At 39.8% G+C, this 15796-nt stretch overlaps 2 protein-coding genes across 35 annotated transcripts in view; one reads left to right on the top strand and one right to left on the bottom strand.

The window, feature by feature from the left end:
• Positions 1 to 7666: 7666 nt before the first annotated feature.
• s1pr4 (sphingosine-1-phosphate receptor 4) lies at positions 7667 to 10375 on the bottom strand. The gene is made up of 2 exons (XM_079471094.1): positions 10308 to 10375; positions 7667 to 9469 (listed from the first exon to the last, which is right to left on the bottom strand). Exon 2 carries the CDS (start codon positions 9364 to 9366, stop codon positions 8197 to 8199), a length of 1170 nt encoding a protein of 389 aa, XP_079327220.1. The 5' UTR covers positions 9367 to 9469; positions 10308 to 10375; the 3' UTR covers positions 7667 to 8196.
• Positions 10376 to 14137: 3762 nt separating this feature from the next.
• The window catches only part of LOC306902459 (myosin IXB), a 36101-nt gene continuing 34442 nt past the window's right edge, over positions 14138 to 15796 (top strand). For all 34 annotated transcript variants that reach the window (XR_013787448.1, XR_013787449.1, XR_013787450.1 and 31 more), the window contains exon 1: positions 14138 to 14491. The gene's annotated coding sequence lies outside the window, so the exon portion shown is untranslated. The remainder of the gene's footprint in view (positions 14492 to 15796) is intronic.

Raw genomic sequence — 15796 nt, 5'->3', positions numbered from 1 at the left:
ATAATCGTTTACCGCGATTATTTTGTCTTTGTAATTGATGAAGGCCAAAATTGCCGATTACGATTAATTTTCGATTAATTGCACCGCCCTTATTTATAAACATGCTGGTACGCTTTGCATCGGGATAGTACAGTTCTCATAAACGCGGCATTGTACCAACCACAGGAATTGAAGACCCTGACGTGTGTAGAAAAGCGAGTTACTAATTTGGAAAGCAGAAGGAATTTATTTCCCGGCCTTTCTTCGTGAATGGGATGCGGTCGGAACGATTGAATCAAGGTGGCCAGAGGCTTTGAAATGAGGAAGGCTTTGATGGGCCAGACAGCTGCGTTTTAACTTTACAGCCCTTCTGGAAAGTTCTGCTGAGGGTGATGGAGCACAAGCTCACACAAGCCGGCCTGTTATGCTTTGGGTTTGGATTTGACATTTCAGGGCTTTTGACACCCACTGGGATGCTTGGTGGTCCATAAAAAATTTCGTTTTAACTACCCTCACTAGATAAATCTGTTTTATACCAAATAGTTTGAAGCACTTATGACATAATTCATGGAAATGGCCGTGACTGAATGACCTTTTGCATGTGTCTACAGGTCTACAGCACATGTACAGTGGTGCTAGGACGTGTCACTCGGCTACGCAAGAAGAAATGTTTGCAATTTGAGACACCTTGCATGCTAGGAATGGATTTTACCCACAAGCTCGACGCGTTTTAGTGTCATTTGCATTGCGGTTGAGTGTCTGCTGTGCTTATTTTAAAGGAAGGTTTATTGAAAAGGTATTTATATTAAGAGTCATTTGTGTCTGTGGTCTCCCGTGCGGATTAAATATTAGCGGGCTGGTTAGCGGAGTATATTTGCGTGACAAATTCTATAAGCAAAATGGTCAAATTTCTGTTTAAAAGAATCCTTAAATGAAAAGATCCTCAGGATCCTTAACCCTTCTGTCTGTTTCCAGATTTTCAATGCAGGTCCAGGCTTTCGCATCTCACCGTATATTTCACAGTTGTTTCTTATTATTTTCCTTCGTTGGTTCACATTCTAGATTACGAGATGAAATGCATCCAAACAAATACGGCAAACCGACAGAAATGTTTTCAGAATATGACATCTTTAATACGGATCATTTCGCTTTAACGGCTCATGTGGCCGCTATCCAATCGGTTCTCTTGTGACCTTTGCTCGAACGGATGCACATTGGAGCAGAACTGGTCCAGCCATGAGCCGTGTGGTGCCGTTGGACCGGAGCCCTGCGAGGGCTGATGTGTCTGCTGCGGTAATGGAGCGATATGTTATCCAGAATGATTAGTTGTCCAATTTTTAAATGATCAGCATCATTTGAAATGCAGTGTTTGGTTAACCCAGTTTCAGTTCCAAAATCTACAGATGGTCTACATATTTTCCTATATAGTATGTTGTGTAATTGAACTACAAGATTAAACTTGTGTTTGTTAAACACAAAAGATGAATGTTCTATTCCGTTCTATTCGTTGTGTTAGATGAGTTAAAGGGATAGTATAAAAGATGTCATCATTTATTCCCCTCATGAGGTTCAAAACCTGTATGCGATTCTTCTGTGGAACACAAAAGTCGATATTTTGAGAAATGTCTCAGTGGTTTTGTGCCAATGGGCGCTATTGATTTTTTTTCTCTTTTATCCCTTCAAAACTACAATCCGTATTTTTTTCCCTCTATATCGCCGTCTCTGTTTGAAACATAAAATTACTTTATGTAAAGTTTATGTGGAAGTCGAACGATCAGACATGAATTTATTATTATTAGCTAACAGTTGAAATTTTGAGTCGGGTAAGTTTTGAATGAGACATTTTTTATTTACTTGCTCAATAAGTTATGAATTGAGGCTTCCGGCTTTATGTATTTAAGCTACGACCATAACCATTGCTTGTTCCTTGTCTTCTTTGCAAAGCCGACACATTTATACTGACCATTACTGTAACCTTTCAAACATGTTTGGCAATGATCAACTTTAATTGTCCACAGTAAAGTCCCAAATTTCCACATCTCGAACACAAAAGCAAATGTCTGGCTACTGTTTTCCTCTACTATGTTTCAAACCTTTTTAATACAGTCTATCCAAATCACTGATTAAGTAGGTAGGAAAAGAAAGTGTACAAAGTGGTTAACATACATATTTCTCGGCTTGAAGAATTTGGCAGCACTATGTTCCTCTAACAGTACACTGTCACATACCCCAAAGCCTTTTAGCAATTTCCTGGAGAAAACCAACCAACAGATTCTCATTACACCATAAAACTAACACTGTCTCTACACGTTGTTTTCGCTAAAAAGTCTTTGCACTATTTTGTAAACACACGATGACGATGACTAGATTCATTGTGTAAATCACTTATGAGATGCATGTAGTCCAAGTTGTTGTCGTCTGTCTGAAAACATATTTGAATATATTTTGTATGTTAAAAATATAATGACGCATGTTTTCATCTGTCTCAGTAAAGCGTTATGAACCAGCGCTGCAGACAGGAGCACAATCGCAGCATTATGACGTCACTACGAGGGCGGCCCAGGAATGTAACCGCTGTGATGTGAAACAACAATCATCACTTTTTTGCGGTTTAACATATATGACCCGACTTTAAAATTCAGTGTCATGCAGTCTGAAATGTCCTGATTTAAGGAATCAGTTCTCATTCGTCGGAGAAAGAACTCGTGTTTTGCTTTGTTAAAACCAAAACCTGTGAAGTTAATTTCTTTTGTTTGTGTTGTAGAGGTAATTTTAGCCCGCACGGCATGCGCTTAATATAGGATTCTGGGAAGGAAATTGTCCGGTAGCTGTTTGCTGCGGTCAATTCTAGATTTTTTTTTTCACCGAGCATTTTCATACGATGAACTTTGACTGTCCAGCTTCATCTGTGCCTGTCTACGGTAACATCTGCTGTTGAATTCTTGGAATCTTCCCTTCGACGTCCATCAGCTAAACACAAATATTTATGTCCAGGAACAGGTCGTTGCATTCCAGGTTTAGGTACACGGCATCTTCTCCTTCAGTTTACAGTTTTATATGGGGCAAAACCACCAATAAATATGCTATTTAGCAGGTGTTTTCAAAAACAGAAGTGGTCTGGGGTCAGACCCCAAACTATTCCTCTGCCCCTGATGAACTGACAATCTCTTCCTCTCGCTCCGCAGGGTGACGGCCGCCCCGGTACACAGCTGGAGTGCAGCTGCGAAGCGTTTGAAGCCGAAGTGGGTGGGTTTGTGGGGCTTCCATCTCTGCTGCGATGGGGAGGGTTCCTGGCACCGTGATTTGGTGGCTAAGAAAATAAAAATCACATTGCCAGGGATTTCCACCCCTGCACAGCTCTCAGGCGCCCACACCTACACCTTGTACCTCTCCAGTGGAAGCTGAACTTGAAATCACCCTAAAATGCACCCTAGCAACTCCATAGCGACATACTAAGAAACAGTCAGGAGACCATAGCAACACCTTGGCATCGTAGTGGAGGCTTTACATGGGCAAGTACTGATCATATTATCTTACTTCAAATATAGAAAAAAATATACATCATTGTTTAAATGAAGTGTTATCATCATTTTGTAGTGCTTTTAAGATTGAATCTTTTGTGTTCATCCCTATGGCATTAAGTTCATGCGAGTTTAACCGCCTGGTATGTTTTCGACTCAATAACACAAACAGTGACTCATCTCTTTGGCATGATCGTGTATCCTCAGGAATGAAAGATAATGGCTTACTGGAATATGGAGTAAAGGCCATATTTGACACCCACAGTGTTTATCAGAGTTATTATTTTTGATAGTTAATCGATCTGACACTCTTAAGGGGTCGTTCACACATATTAAATTCATGCTAGATTCAGTTCAGCCGAAGACAACATTTGAAAAAAGTTTCACTGTAGCTTCACCTAGATGACGATAACGTCTCCAAATGCGACTCTTCCAAACAGAAATGAACTATTATGAACTGTATTTACCTAGAAAAATGCTCTTCACAATGCAGCTTTTAAGAACACTTAGCTATACAGATTTTTGATGTCCGTCTCACATTTGTCCATCAGGTCAGTCACTTGTTTATGGCACAGAGCTTAGCTAATTGGTGAGCATAGATATCTACTGTTCACAGTGGCTAAGTTCAGTACCTGAAGTGAACGCTTTGGCCGTACGTTTGAGGAAATCCCCTCGCCCCCTCACGCAGCTGAAGATCTGTCCACACAAATCGTATAATTACATGTATGATGGTGACCTTCTGTGAGGTCCGTGTCCTCTTGTGCCTGCTAAACTGGTATCAGTTTGTTTGTATAGCGCTGGCTCAGTTCAGCAGGAACAGGAGTGAGGTCCTACCGCCACAAATCTCCTCCAATCAGCATGCGGTATTTCTTGCACTCCTCCAACCAGAACGCAGATTTATTCTCGCCCAATCAGCATTTAGCATGCCTTTATTGTCTTTCTGGCCTCCAGTCAACATTAAGTACATTATCCTTTTGTCCTTCTGTGAATATACAATGCTCACGTTGATGACATATGAATGGCAACCTTTAAAAGTCAAGACATTGGGGATTTTTATCCGGTAGTGAAATGGTTACAAGAAAATGCTGGAGAGATTTAAAAACATGGTGAGGATTAGATTAGAATGAACGATAAGTTAGTTTAATTGCTTTATTATTAATAAAACGCAATTAAAATATGTTGTTCTTCATAAGATATTATTTTTTATAAGAATATAAACCATGTTTTGTCTCGTATGATACCTAAAAACAATTCTTTACTTCAACTAAAAATCTAGCTTCATTTAACTTTTTTGACAGTGCAGTATTCGTCGCCACAATGCTGGGTTGCCACAGATGGTTTCCAGGGGTTGCTAGCTGGTTGCTAACTGGCCCAGCTCATAAGAGACACCCTGCGACAAAGATCTTCACCAATGTTTTACTGTTGCAGAATGTTTTTGTGTTCCTGTAGCTCAAATGGCACAGAAGTGCGCTAGCAACACAAAGGTAATTGGTTCGTTACCACGTAACACACATATTGATCAAAGACATGTATGAACTGAATGCGCTTTAAGATGCCAAAAAGAAAGCGTCTATCAAATGCATAAAACAAAATTTGACCACAATTTGTGTCAACTTTGTTATGAGTTGGCTATGTTGTATTAAATTGTTCGATCTCATTTTCGCAGAATGCTTATTTGGTGGTTACCTATGGAGTGGAGACAGATATCAATTGTTTTGTAAGATTCATGACGTGAAGAAGTTTTGAATTAGCCACCCCAGGCTGGATCTATAGCGTCGGTATTTCTCAACGAAATTAAATTTCTTGTAGAAGCCTGAGTGTCGTGGCCTCACTTGAACCTCAGCAATGACAGCTGCTTGGAAAGATTTGTGCCGCTCTGAAACTATTACAGGTCATAAAAGCATAAAAGAGCGAGGATGAAAGAGAAAAGGGCGCCATTTCAGTTTCACAGCATATCAGAATTCTTATATCTTGAGCCAGTCACAGACCTAAGGGGTGGCCGCGGCCACCATGGACATTATCGTGGCCACCCCACTCATGTTTGATCAGATATTGGTCTATGTAGGAGAACTGTGATCCTGTCTATACGTTAATATTCGGACTGTGAAACTCGCGTCATCAATGAGCACAGAAACGCATCTATTTGGGTAAGTCATTAAAATCTGACAAAGTTCCCGTCACAAGTTACCTAACGTTACCATGTTTTGGGGAACACCGAGGTCCTGTGATAATATTAGTCCCATGCGACATCTCTGTGATTTGGCAGGCTCATGTATCCTTTTTCAAGGTATTATTCACCGTTTGAGAATAATGGAGGCTGTGGTGAAGTGTTTTGATATTATTTCGGGTTCTGGGTCATATCCGTACCTGCCAACACTGTCGTTTTAGCCAGGAGTCTCGGGTTTTGTAACATTAGAAACCCATTCTGTGATATTCTCTGGCTCACGATCGTGGGTCTCAAATGCTAACAGGTACGGTCATATATCATTATGCACCATACAATTATACAAGGTATACGCAAAGCCTTGCCATCATATCCGGGAAATAAATCCATAAATTTGAGTAAAAACACTTATCGTGTGCCAATGCGCCACATGAAATACAGATGTGGGGAGGTCATTTTTAAATCACGCGAGGTCGCCAGATAATAATCCTGTGCGAATAGGGCTCTAGTCATTTTTTCTTTGAGTTTTGAGATATTATTAAGTCATCTTTTGATCCCTATGAAAAATCCCAGGCTCCGCCCCTGTCTTGAGCTCATGAGTAGATTGTGTGACGTGGTATGTTAAAGGTCGGTTCAGTTGCGTTTGTTGCCTTCATCATCACAAAAAAGTCTAACATACATTTTTATAATTCCCTCTAGGTCCGTAAAGAATTGCTTTTGCTAAAAAAAGGGTATTGAAATGTGCTAATACAATTCTCCATGTACATATGTATATATATGTATAAATCTTGTGCACATATTTACGCTTTTTACAATATCAAACAGCAGATCTACAGCTGCCACTCCTTTCCTTCATCTTTTAGTAAAGGATTCCAGAAGTTTCCTCAGGCAATCATTCAGGAACGCACAAGAATTTCTCAAGTTTAATCATGTAGAGACCGAATAACAATAAACCAGTGCTAAAATTCACTCTGCGCACAAGACTTCGGTACTAAAGAGAAAAATGTATAGCATGTAAAATAACCTCAGAACACATTTATCTAATCTCTTCTTTGCGGATAAACGGAAATATGATGTCTCTCTATAACTCTCAGATCATGGACAGTGACAGCTTTGTTGTGAGATTGAGTCCAATCATTTCTGTTGAAGTGATATTCATTGATTCTGGTTTAAATTCATGTCAGGACGAATGCAGGTTAAACGTTATCTGTCAGTTAACTGCACGCAACTGCAGTTAAACCTTCATGTCCTCTGAAAAGACTGACATAAATCAACACATGTATTTGATTCTATCAAGAAAGCACTGTGTGCATGCTTTACGTAAAAGAAAAGTTGCACATACTTGTTTGCATTTCATTAGCAGAACTCAAAACAAGATCATTTCATGTCCAGTGAAGAAAAGAAGTGTTTGTGTTTGCACAAATGATAGAATTATATGCTAATGCAAACAGTTGATAGTATGTTTGCCGTGTGTTTGAATGCTTACTTTCCCAAATTGATCAATTGATTTTTTCATCCACTGCATTTCAACTGCTCCATGGATCATCAATGAGGACAATCTTCTGACCGGCTGTAATGTGTGAACACTTTAGACTACGTAGAAATGTGGACAGTCAAAGCAACATCTATCTTTATTGCATCATGCATCTCCAAATATATTTTGTTGGTCCTGAAAGTAAAATCAACCAAATCTAAGGAAAATCAAAGAATATTTGTTTTCAAGCCCTAAACCCAACCTTTGAGCAATATTGTTTTGTACTTAAAGGGTTTAGATTATGCATTCATCCTAAATGAGTCCAGATTGCAGACAATAAAACATATTCAAAAGACAGACACTGCCTCTGTTCTCCACATGAGCCCTAAAACATGAGCTTTACTGTCTTACACACTGTATAACCCTTAAACGGATCAACTTTACAGTCATGAAAGATTTAGGAAGTCTGTGTGATGTCTCCCTCTCGTGTGCAGTGAAGATCAAGCGACTGTGTCAAGAATAAACAACTATGAATCAGTTCGCTTTTATTGGCGCTGGAAAATGTACAATTAAACATATGAACTTGAAATGAAACAATAAAAGAAAATATACAAAATATAAAACATCTGTATTTTATCAAAATAGACCTTTTTAAATTACATCATTTAAATTACCTTGAAAACGAACCACATCTATTAATCTGAACATCTTATAATTCATATTGCATGCCCAATTCAGTTTGTCATATAAAATACATTCCTCAAGCTACATTTACATATATGCATTTGGCATATATTATTATTGCCATTATCTTAAGCTACTCACAGTGCATTTAAAATGATATACACAGTCGAATTTGCAGTTGTTAGCGGCGTGCTCTGCCAGTCAAGTTACAGGAACTTACTTTAGAAGTGACAGTTCTTTGTTTCCAGCAAGGTCATTGCAACAGTTTCAAGGATGTTCACCTGTCACATGGAAACAGCGTAGAGATGCGCAAAACAACCCCAGAGGCACGCTGACTTTGTGTCTGAGCGTCTGAGCGCAATTTCTGTGGCGACCTAACCGCTTGACGCAGATAAACATGAAGTGGTGGAGCTGAGGCGCGTTTTCTTGCTCTTCGGTTCCGGCGGTGGGCTGGTGCTCAGATTCCTCACCTTGCTGAAGCTGTTGCGCAGACTGCTGTGTCGGCTTCCAGAAGTGCTGGACGTCTCCTTGGACATCAAGGTCTTGGGATCCACCAGCCCCACCTTCATGCAGCAACAGCACAGTAGGTTGGAGATGGCTTTCCTCAGCTCCAGGCTGCCAAACGAGTAAATGAGCGGGTTCATGGCGGAGTTGAGCACGGCTAGGGCGATGACCCATCCGGGACTGAAGAGCGTGCTGCAGCTCCGAGAGTAACAGAAGAAATCCACCAGCAAGAGGATAAACAACGGACCCCAGCAAACCATGAAAACCCCTACGATGGAGATGACGGCCTTCAAAAGCCGGAGCGAACGCTTGCTGCTGCGTATGGACATCGTCTCCGTGCTGCTTCGGACGTGGCAGTAGATGGCGAAATAGAGTGCGCCTATGGTGAGCAGGATGATGAAGAAGATGACAAGAGCGAATAGGATGTAGCTCTTGGAGTAAAGCGGTAGAAGCGTCGAGCAGCTCTTCAGGTTGCAAACGCAGTTCCAACCCATAAGCGGCAGGAAGCCGATCACAAGCGCCGTCATCCAGCACAGCACAACCATCATGTAGACGCGATAGGTCTTTGTGGCAGTTTTCTGGTGGACAGGCTTCATCATCGTCGCGTAGCGCTCCACGGCTATCAAGAGCAGGCTGAAGATAGACGCCGCCAGCGCCACAAACAGAAGTCCCTCACGGAACAGCCAGAGAACCGGGCTCAACTTGAAGGTGCTTTCACCTGACATGCAGATGTTGACCACGTAGGCGGAGCCGGTCAGCAGGTCGCTGAGGGCGATGTTGGCGATGCAGATGAAAATCCAGCGGTGGCGCAGGCGAACACCGAAGACCACGGCCAGCAGCACCATGAGGTTCTCCAGGACGATGAAGATGCTGATGCATAAGAACAAGACCGTGATGATGCCGCTGCTGGTCCGGGAGGGTTTTCGGTGCTGGAGGCGTCCGGTGTAGTTGTAGTGCGTCAAGATGGGATTGTAGTCGCCACTCCAGTTGTAGATGTCAGGGCAGGAGGACGCAGAGATTAATGAACGCCTAAAATCCATGGTGTGAAGAGTCGAATCTCGCTGGGGTCAGTTCAGTCTCCGATGTGATCAGACTCCAGGCATTCAGACTCCAGCGCCAAGATCCTTTATCTCGCTCACTAACCTGATCGAAAAGAGTGCATTAATTTGAGTCCATTGACTTAGCTTTCACATTTTTTTGACAATTTTGAAGAAATGCTAATAATAATCTCAACAAAATCACAGAGATATTTTTATAATAACTGTCAGTATGTCTTATTGTGTTATTTTGAACAGGTGCTTTACCCAAACCAGTGTTGGATTCAAAGTGACTTCAATATTTATTCAGGGACTGACCCAGTTTCTCAAGCGCACTGATGCTGACACTTGGGGATTGACTATTGCGCGATTTAAACTCGCAACTTCTGGGCTACCATTTCAAATCTTTGACTACTGCGTTACACAAACAACCCCTAAAGTACAAAATAAGGACAATTAAGAAAAAATACATTCTCAGAACATCTTGTAAAAACTACAAATTTAAGACAATTTCATACAAAATAATAAATTAAATTAAATATTTATATATATATATTTAATTAAGTTAACTTAAATCAATAAATACTTTAAATAATATTAATACATACCATTTTAAAAGCTTGGCATGATTTCTTCTTGCCACGTGTTAATTTAAATACCTCTAGTTTCACTGCTGCACTTGTGGTTACACGGTAACCAAGCGTGTAGTCTTTAAAGGACCACACTACCACGCTATAAATATGATGCTTAATATAAATGCAAGTGATTGAAATGTTAAGAGACATTGTTGACTTAAATAAAAAATTATAAAACTACACATTATTGACTGAAAAACACTTAAATTATTCAAATGCATTGTTATTAATAACACAGAATACTGGCGTGTACTGTAATATAAACACTATAGGTGCAATGTGGTGTTTTGTATTTGCAGGTCAACTCACCTGTTAAGAGCGACGCTGGTGGTTTTGAGCCATGCTCTGATGCAAAAAGCTTGAGACCTGGGTCTCTGAACCGCTATATACCCCGCAATAACAAGGAAGGAAGTTTTCTTGCAGATTTTTGACACACCCAATGGGGAAAGCAAAAGTTTTCAGTTTTACAAACGCCAGTTTGTAAAATGCATAATTGTGACATCTTCCCAGAATTTGTACAAACCACATATGACACATGCAAACTAATTCTGTCTTGAATATTATTTGTATTGTTATAGATGTAAAATCGATAAAATGTTAACGATTGTACAGTATAAAGCATTACTGGTACTCATGTATATTTTTCAATAAACAGAATTATATACATTTTTATGGTTAATGTGTTTAATGCTGCAATTAAAAAAGTAAAGCACTTCTTCCCACAAAGTTTCAAGTGATTTCTTTGTACTTCTTGGTCATTTTCTATTCTCCACGTGTTGCAGTAGTGACATGTTGTAAGAGCCTTTTAATCTTACGCTGCATCAATATTCTTTCAACAGCTTTACAACTTCTCAGAAAATCGAAAGCAAACAGGAAACAATGATGAACTAGTAATGGGTGACCCCTCCCTTAAAACAGCTGGCTGAAAACACACACGCACACGCACACACACACACACAAAATCATCTGTCAACTCATCAGAAGGAGAAGGTTGTGTGTGCATGAGTAACTTTATGTGTCACAAGTGAAAACTACCTGATTATTTTTTTCCATGCATCATTAATTCATTCTGTAAATCCCGAAAGAAGTATTTACAATAGCATCTCAATACATTTGCACGTGGGACATGCAAAAATGACAAGATTAATATTGTTTATTATTTTGTAAGTGACAAAATAAAAGAGAAGAGATACATTTTTCTTGATGTCTGTTTTATTATTGTTAGATTAAGGAGGGGGGACTTCTGAAACTACCACATCCTGAAGTAAGACGTTACACCCTTAACAGTTGCCAACGCCCTCGTGTCACTTTTCGCGCAAAGCATAAAAAAGTGCTCTCTGAAAAAGCTGCAAAGAAAACAAAAGTGTGTCATCATTAAAATGATATCAGACACGCACAAACTGACCTGCATATGTGGCATACGCATACACAAACAACTTGAAAAGAGTTTGGACACTTTATAGTCTATTAGAGCAAATTGTATTCGTCTATAATGTGATGATCTACGGCAGTGTTTCTCAACTGGGAGGACGCAGACGGCTATTGTTCCGTAGAGAGCATCATTGCTGGGGGTCCGTAGAAGCCTTTCAAAATGATTTGAGATATTATCTTGCATTCAGGGGTTAAACTTGACACCCACTTTATTACTTTACTAATCTTTTTATTTTCCTAATTTAGTGGAAATATGTTGTTCTGCTGGGGAAAGAAAATGGGATGGGGTGTGAGCACGTGGGTCCACCAGGATGGTTTGAGATATGATGGGGTCCAGTACTGATCTACTACAGTACGCGGTTTCTCTGACCACAACTGTGTGAACTTACATTTTGCATCGTATGTGTGAAACCCATTAAAATGCCTTGTGACTGTTTTACGCTGAAAATGCTTCTATGCATAGGCAGCGAGTTTGCTAACCTGGATTAAAAACGTGTTCAAATAATAATCATGAAAAGGTCAAAGCCATCAGCCGCTCAGTATCGTAAAAAGAGGACGAGAAAGAGAAAGCAAAACATAGAGGAATGTTACCAATTGTTCTGTAAGCCGGTCGCTGGTCTATCATCATTGCCAGCACAATACTGTATGACACTGTGTATTAGCACTGTAGCACGTGAGCATTTCAGCAGTAGAATTCATATGAACTTGACCAGGAATTCAATATAAAAAATAATGTCAACAATTAGCTTTATGTGGATGTATTGAATATCAAGTAAAATATTATTATCAAATAAATCAAATGAATGGATTTCTCAGGCTGTAGTGTAGTTACAAACAGACTGGCATTGATGTAGGTGTGTGGATCTGTTAGTTTAGGAAGCCACATTAATAGTATAAAGAAAGCAATCATGACAGATGCACTCAGAACAAGGCTGATGCTGCAGAAGAAGCATCAGATGCAAGCCCCGGTCCTTACTGTAAGCGTTTACCTTCCTTCTTGTTTACAGTTTTGGCTGTGAAGAAAAGTTCAAAGGTGAATGAGCATAAACAGCATTCATCCTATGATGACAGTTTTAAAGCTGTTCGATGTCATAAAATGTCATTTTAGTCATTTACCAGTTACTTCCTTTGTGGATAGTTATTGAATTGATAACTGCTAACGGTGTATTACTGTATAATACGAAATAGCCGATAATTATAATATTTGACAATTTTGCAATAATTATTAAATGTGTTTTCCTTAATATTTCTTTTTCTTTCTTATGGAAGGTCGCAATGTGTGATGTGTATGGGGTAGAGGTGGTGCACGGTGGTAGGTGGGCAGTGCCATTTGGGTGTTACAATGGGATTCTCGCCTAGGCTGACAAAAAGGGCCTAGAAACGGCACGAATCAAGGGTTTACGATCTCGAATCAAAGTACTTGAAGTGCATAGACACTCGCCCAGCTCATGTCGACACTGACATCTATCTGCAGTTTTAGAAATGACCACTGAGAGTCGATTCAGATGAGCTGCATTGCTCATATTCCACCACAGGGCTTTGCTGTTCACCTTTTAGAAAGCATTCACAACAGCAATAGCACAACAATAACAATCCAAAAACAGTGCATTTATGATGCCAAACTTGGGGATGAAATTGACTCTTGAAATCATTTTTTCATTTTTCAGTCTATTCGGATTGAACAGCTGCAAAATGGCTATTAAATAAAAAATGAAATAACGTATAAATAAATCAAAGAATGGAAAACAAATGCAGACATAAAAAACTTAACATGTGTAGTGTATATTTTTTATTTATATTTGTAAATATGTGCATATCATTTATTTATACATTTATTAATTTATTTATTAAACATAAAGCTGCATTCACTCCGGGCCGTGTCCAATAAGTGACCTTTAAAATGCAAAGTAATATAGCTAGAATGCATATAAAGAGTTCATGTGCAAAATAACTAAATCAAAAATCATGTTTCTCGGTCCTGTGTTCATATCCAACCATTCTGGGGTCAACTCTGCAATCCAGGAGATAACAGGGAAACATTTTACTTCATCTCCCAATCATTTTTTTGCTGAATGACTTTCTTAAGGACATGCTTGACTCAAACTTCAAGCCTTTGTTTACAACCCTCATATTCCTGGCTAAGAAATGTATAATATTAAAATGGTCTACACCTCAGGTCTTTACTATTTCTATGTGGATTTCTCAGCTGTCAGCCTTTCTTCCTATGGAGAAATAAACCTATGACCTCAACCACAAACAGGACAAATTCAGGAGTCTTTGGGACCCTCTCCAATCCTTTCTACGCAAAATTTAAGAAAGTTTTGGCTTCTCTTGTTTTGACTTGACAGATACATTTGTACATATTATTGAACTTGCTGCGCCTGTGGGTTTGTTTGTTTGTTTGCTTTGTTCTCGTTGTTAGTTTTATTTGAAAATCCTTATTAAAAAAATAAAAATCATGTTTCTATTGTGTCTAAATTACAAGTCATATCAATCAAAGTGCGGTTGAGTTGGGTGGTTTTGATTAAGTAATAATAACAAAAAATACAGCTTACGCAATATAAAAGCCCAGATAACACGTGATTTATGTCAATGTTTTGTATGATAAACTCTTCATATTCAGTAAACAAAACAATATAACCAATTAACACATAAAATGTACGAAATCAACACATTTTTAAAAACACAGAAATGTGAAAACGCCCCCTGTGATGGACGCTGGTGGCTGCAGTTCCGCGTCCGTCCGCACGGGGTCGCAGTTCAGCAGGTTGCCTCGAACCCTCGCGTTTCACCCCCCGGCGTGTGTGTTTGTATAGATCAACGGCACAAAGCCCACAGATCGCACGTACTGTGTCCGCGTGTGTCCTCTCCGGACTCGTATCTGCGTGGAGTGTTTTCACAGAGCTCTCTGGGGTGGAAATAAATCAATCCAGATGAGTTTCAGAGAGACTTGAGCGCGATACGCCGGATTCACTCACACGCGCGCGCGCACACGACTAACCCCGGTTTATTAACTTCACACGGACGAGTCTCTTTATCGTGCGCGACAAACACACATCAAGGTGAGTTCACGGTGTTGTTTATTGTTGTTTACGTTGTGTTTGTTTCAGGCTCTCTCCGCGACGCCTTTCGAAACTTTCCGGGCGGCTGGCAGCGAGAAGACCTTTTGTTTCCTCAAACGACACTTTTGATCGTAAAACCTCAAACATCATCGCGGAACTGCGTCTGTTTAGCTTCAAAGTGACGTCGATTGATGTTTCAATAATGTTTATGATCTCGGGCTACATTAAACGAACTTCCCGGATTGAGTTGATACAAAGTATCCGGCTACAATGTTGCTGCTTTTATCTTTAATTTCCCGCCATGTTGTTCTTTATCGTGTAGCCTGAGGTAAATCTGAGCTTTGCTTTTGATGTCAGACTTTGATATTAGATCCTGGTCTGCGTTTCGTAAATACATTGAATGGATATAAATCCTGGCGGAGACCTCCTACTTGTTGCATTGTGCTTAGTTGCGTTATAATGCGTCATAGCTCTCACCCACACAAATGGTAATGTTGACGTTTGTGTAAAATCCGCGGTGGTATAAAGGTTTTATTTCAATGATAGAGTCATCGCACAGTGTACAGCAATGGAAACCAACGGGATGGATGGTGGTCATCTCTTGGACCTCGGGATGGGAGGTCCTCCTACTGTCTGTGTCTGGAAAAAAACATCATCACCAAAAAGAGAAACTCAACAGGAAGTGAGAGGAGACAGTTTTAGCTAGTCGTGTGTTTGGAGGTTTTTCACATTAGCCTAAAATACCTTCGTCACTTTTCTACCCTCGTGCCTTATTTTCAACACAAAATAAGATATTTGGTCGCCAAACACTGGACCCCATTGATCTTCTCTTATTTTGTGTTTCATCGATGAAAGATTCATGTTCCATCGTGAATGTTAACTAGAACCGTTGACTAGATTTTGAGACGGAGTAGTTTGACTACAAACTCATTGCGACCACGTTTTCGGGCCCATTTTGTTTGTAAATTTGGCACGGTTTGGAAAGTTGACGTTGACTTGATTCGTACTGCAGTGCAAGAGGGTTAAGTTCATGTTGGGAAACTCTTGAGTGACTCCCTAACAGGAACTTGATTGACTCCTTAACAGGAAGTTGATATTCGATGGTGAGTGTAGATGTAGTCATACAAGCATGTGTGAGTGATGGGTCTAGCCAGGTTTCCGTTACAGATTTGCACAAACTTTAAGCGATGTTTTCTAAATGTCCATTAAAACAATATCGCGAAACTTTAATGCATAGTGACACTTACTGTGATAAGTTTGAAGAGAAATGTCTATATTTCCTTATATATATATGTCATATTACCT

This window comes from Barbatula barbatula (assembly GCF_947034865.1).
Source record: "Barbatula barbatula genome assembly, chromosome: 13".
In the NCBI taxonomy this organism is placed as follows: domain Eukaryota; kingdom Metazoa; phylum Chordata; class Actinopteri; order Cypriniformes; family Nemacheilidae; genus Barbatula; species Barbatula barbatula.
The sequence above is the reverse complement of the archived record's forward strand: the minus strand, read 5'-3'. Positions and strand labels throughout refer to the sequence as shown.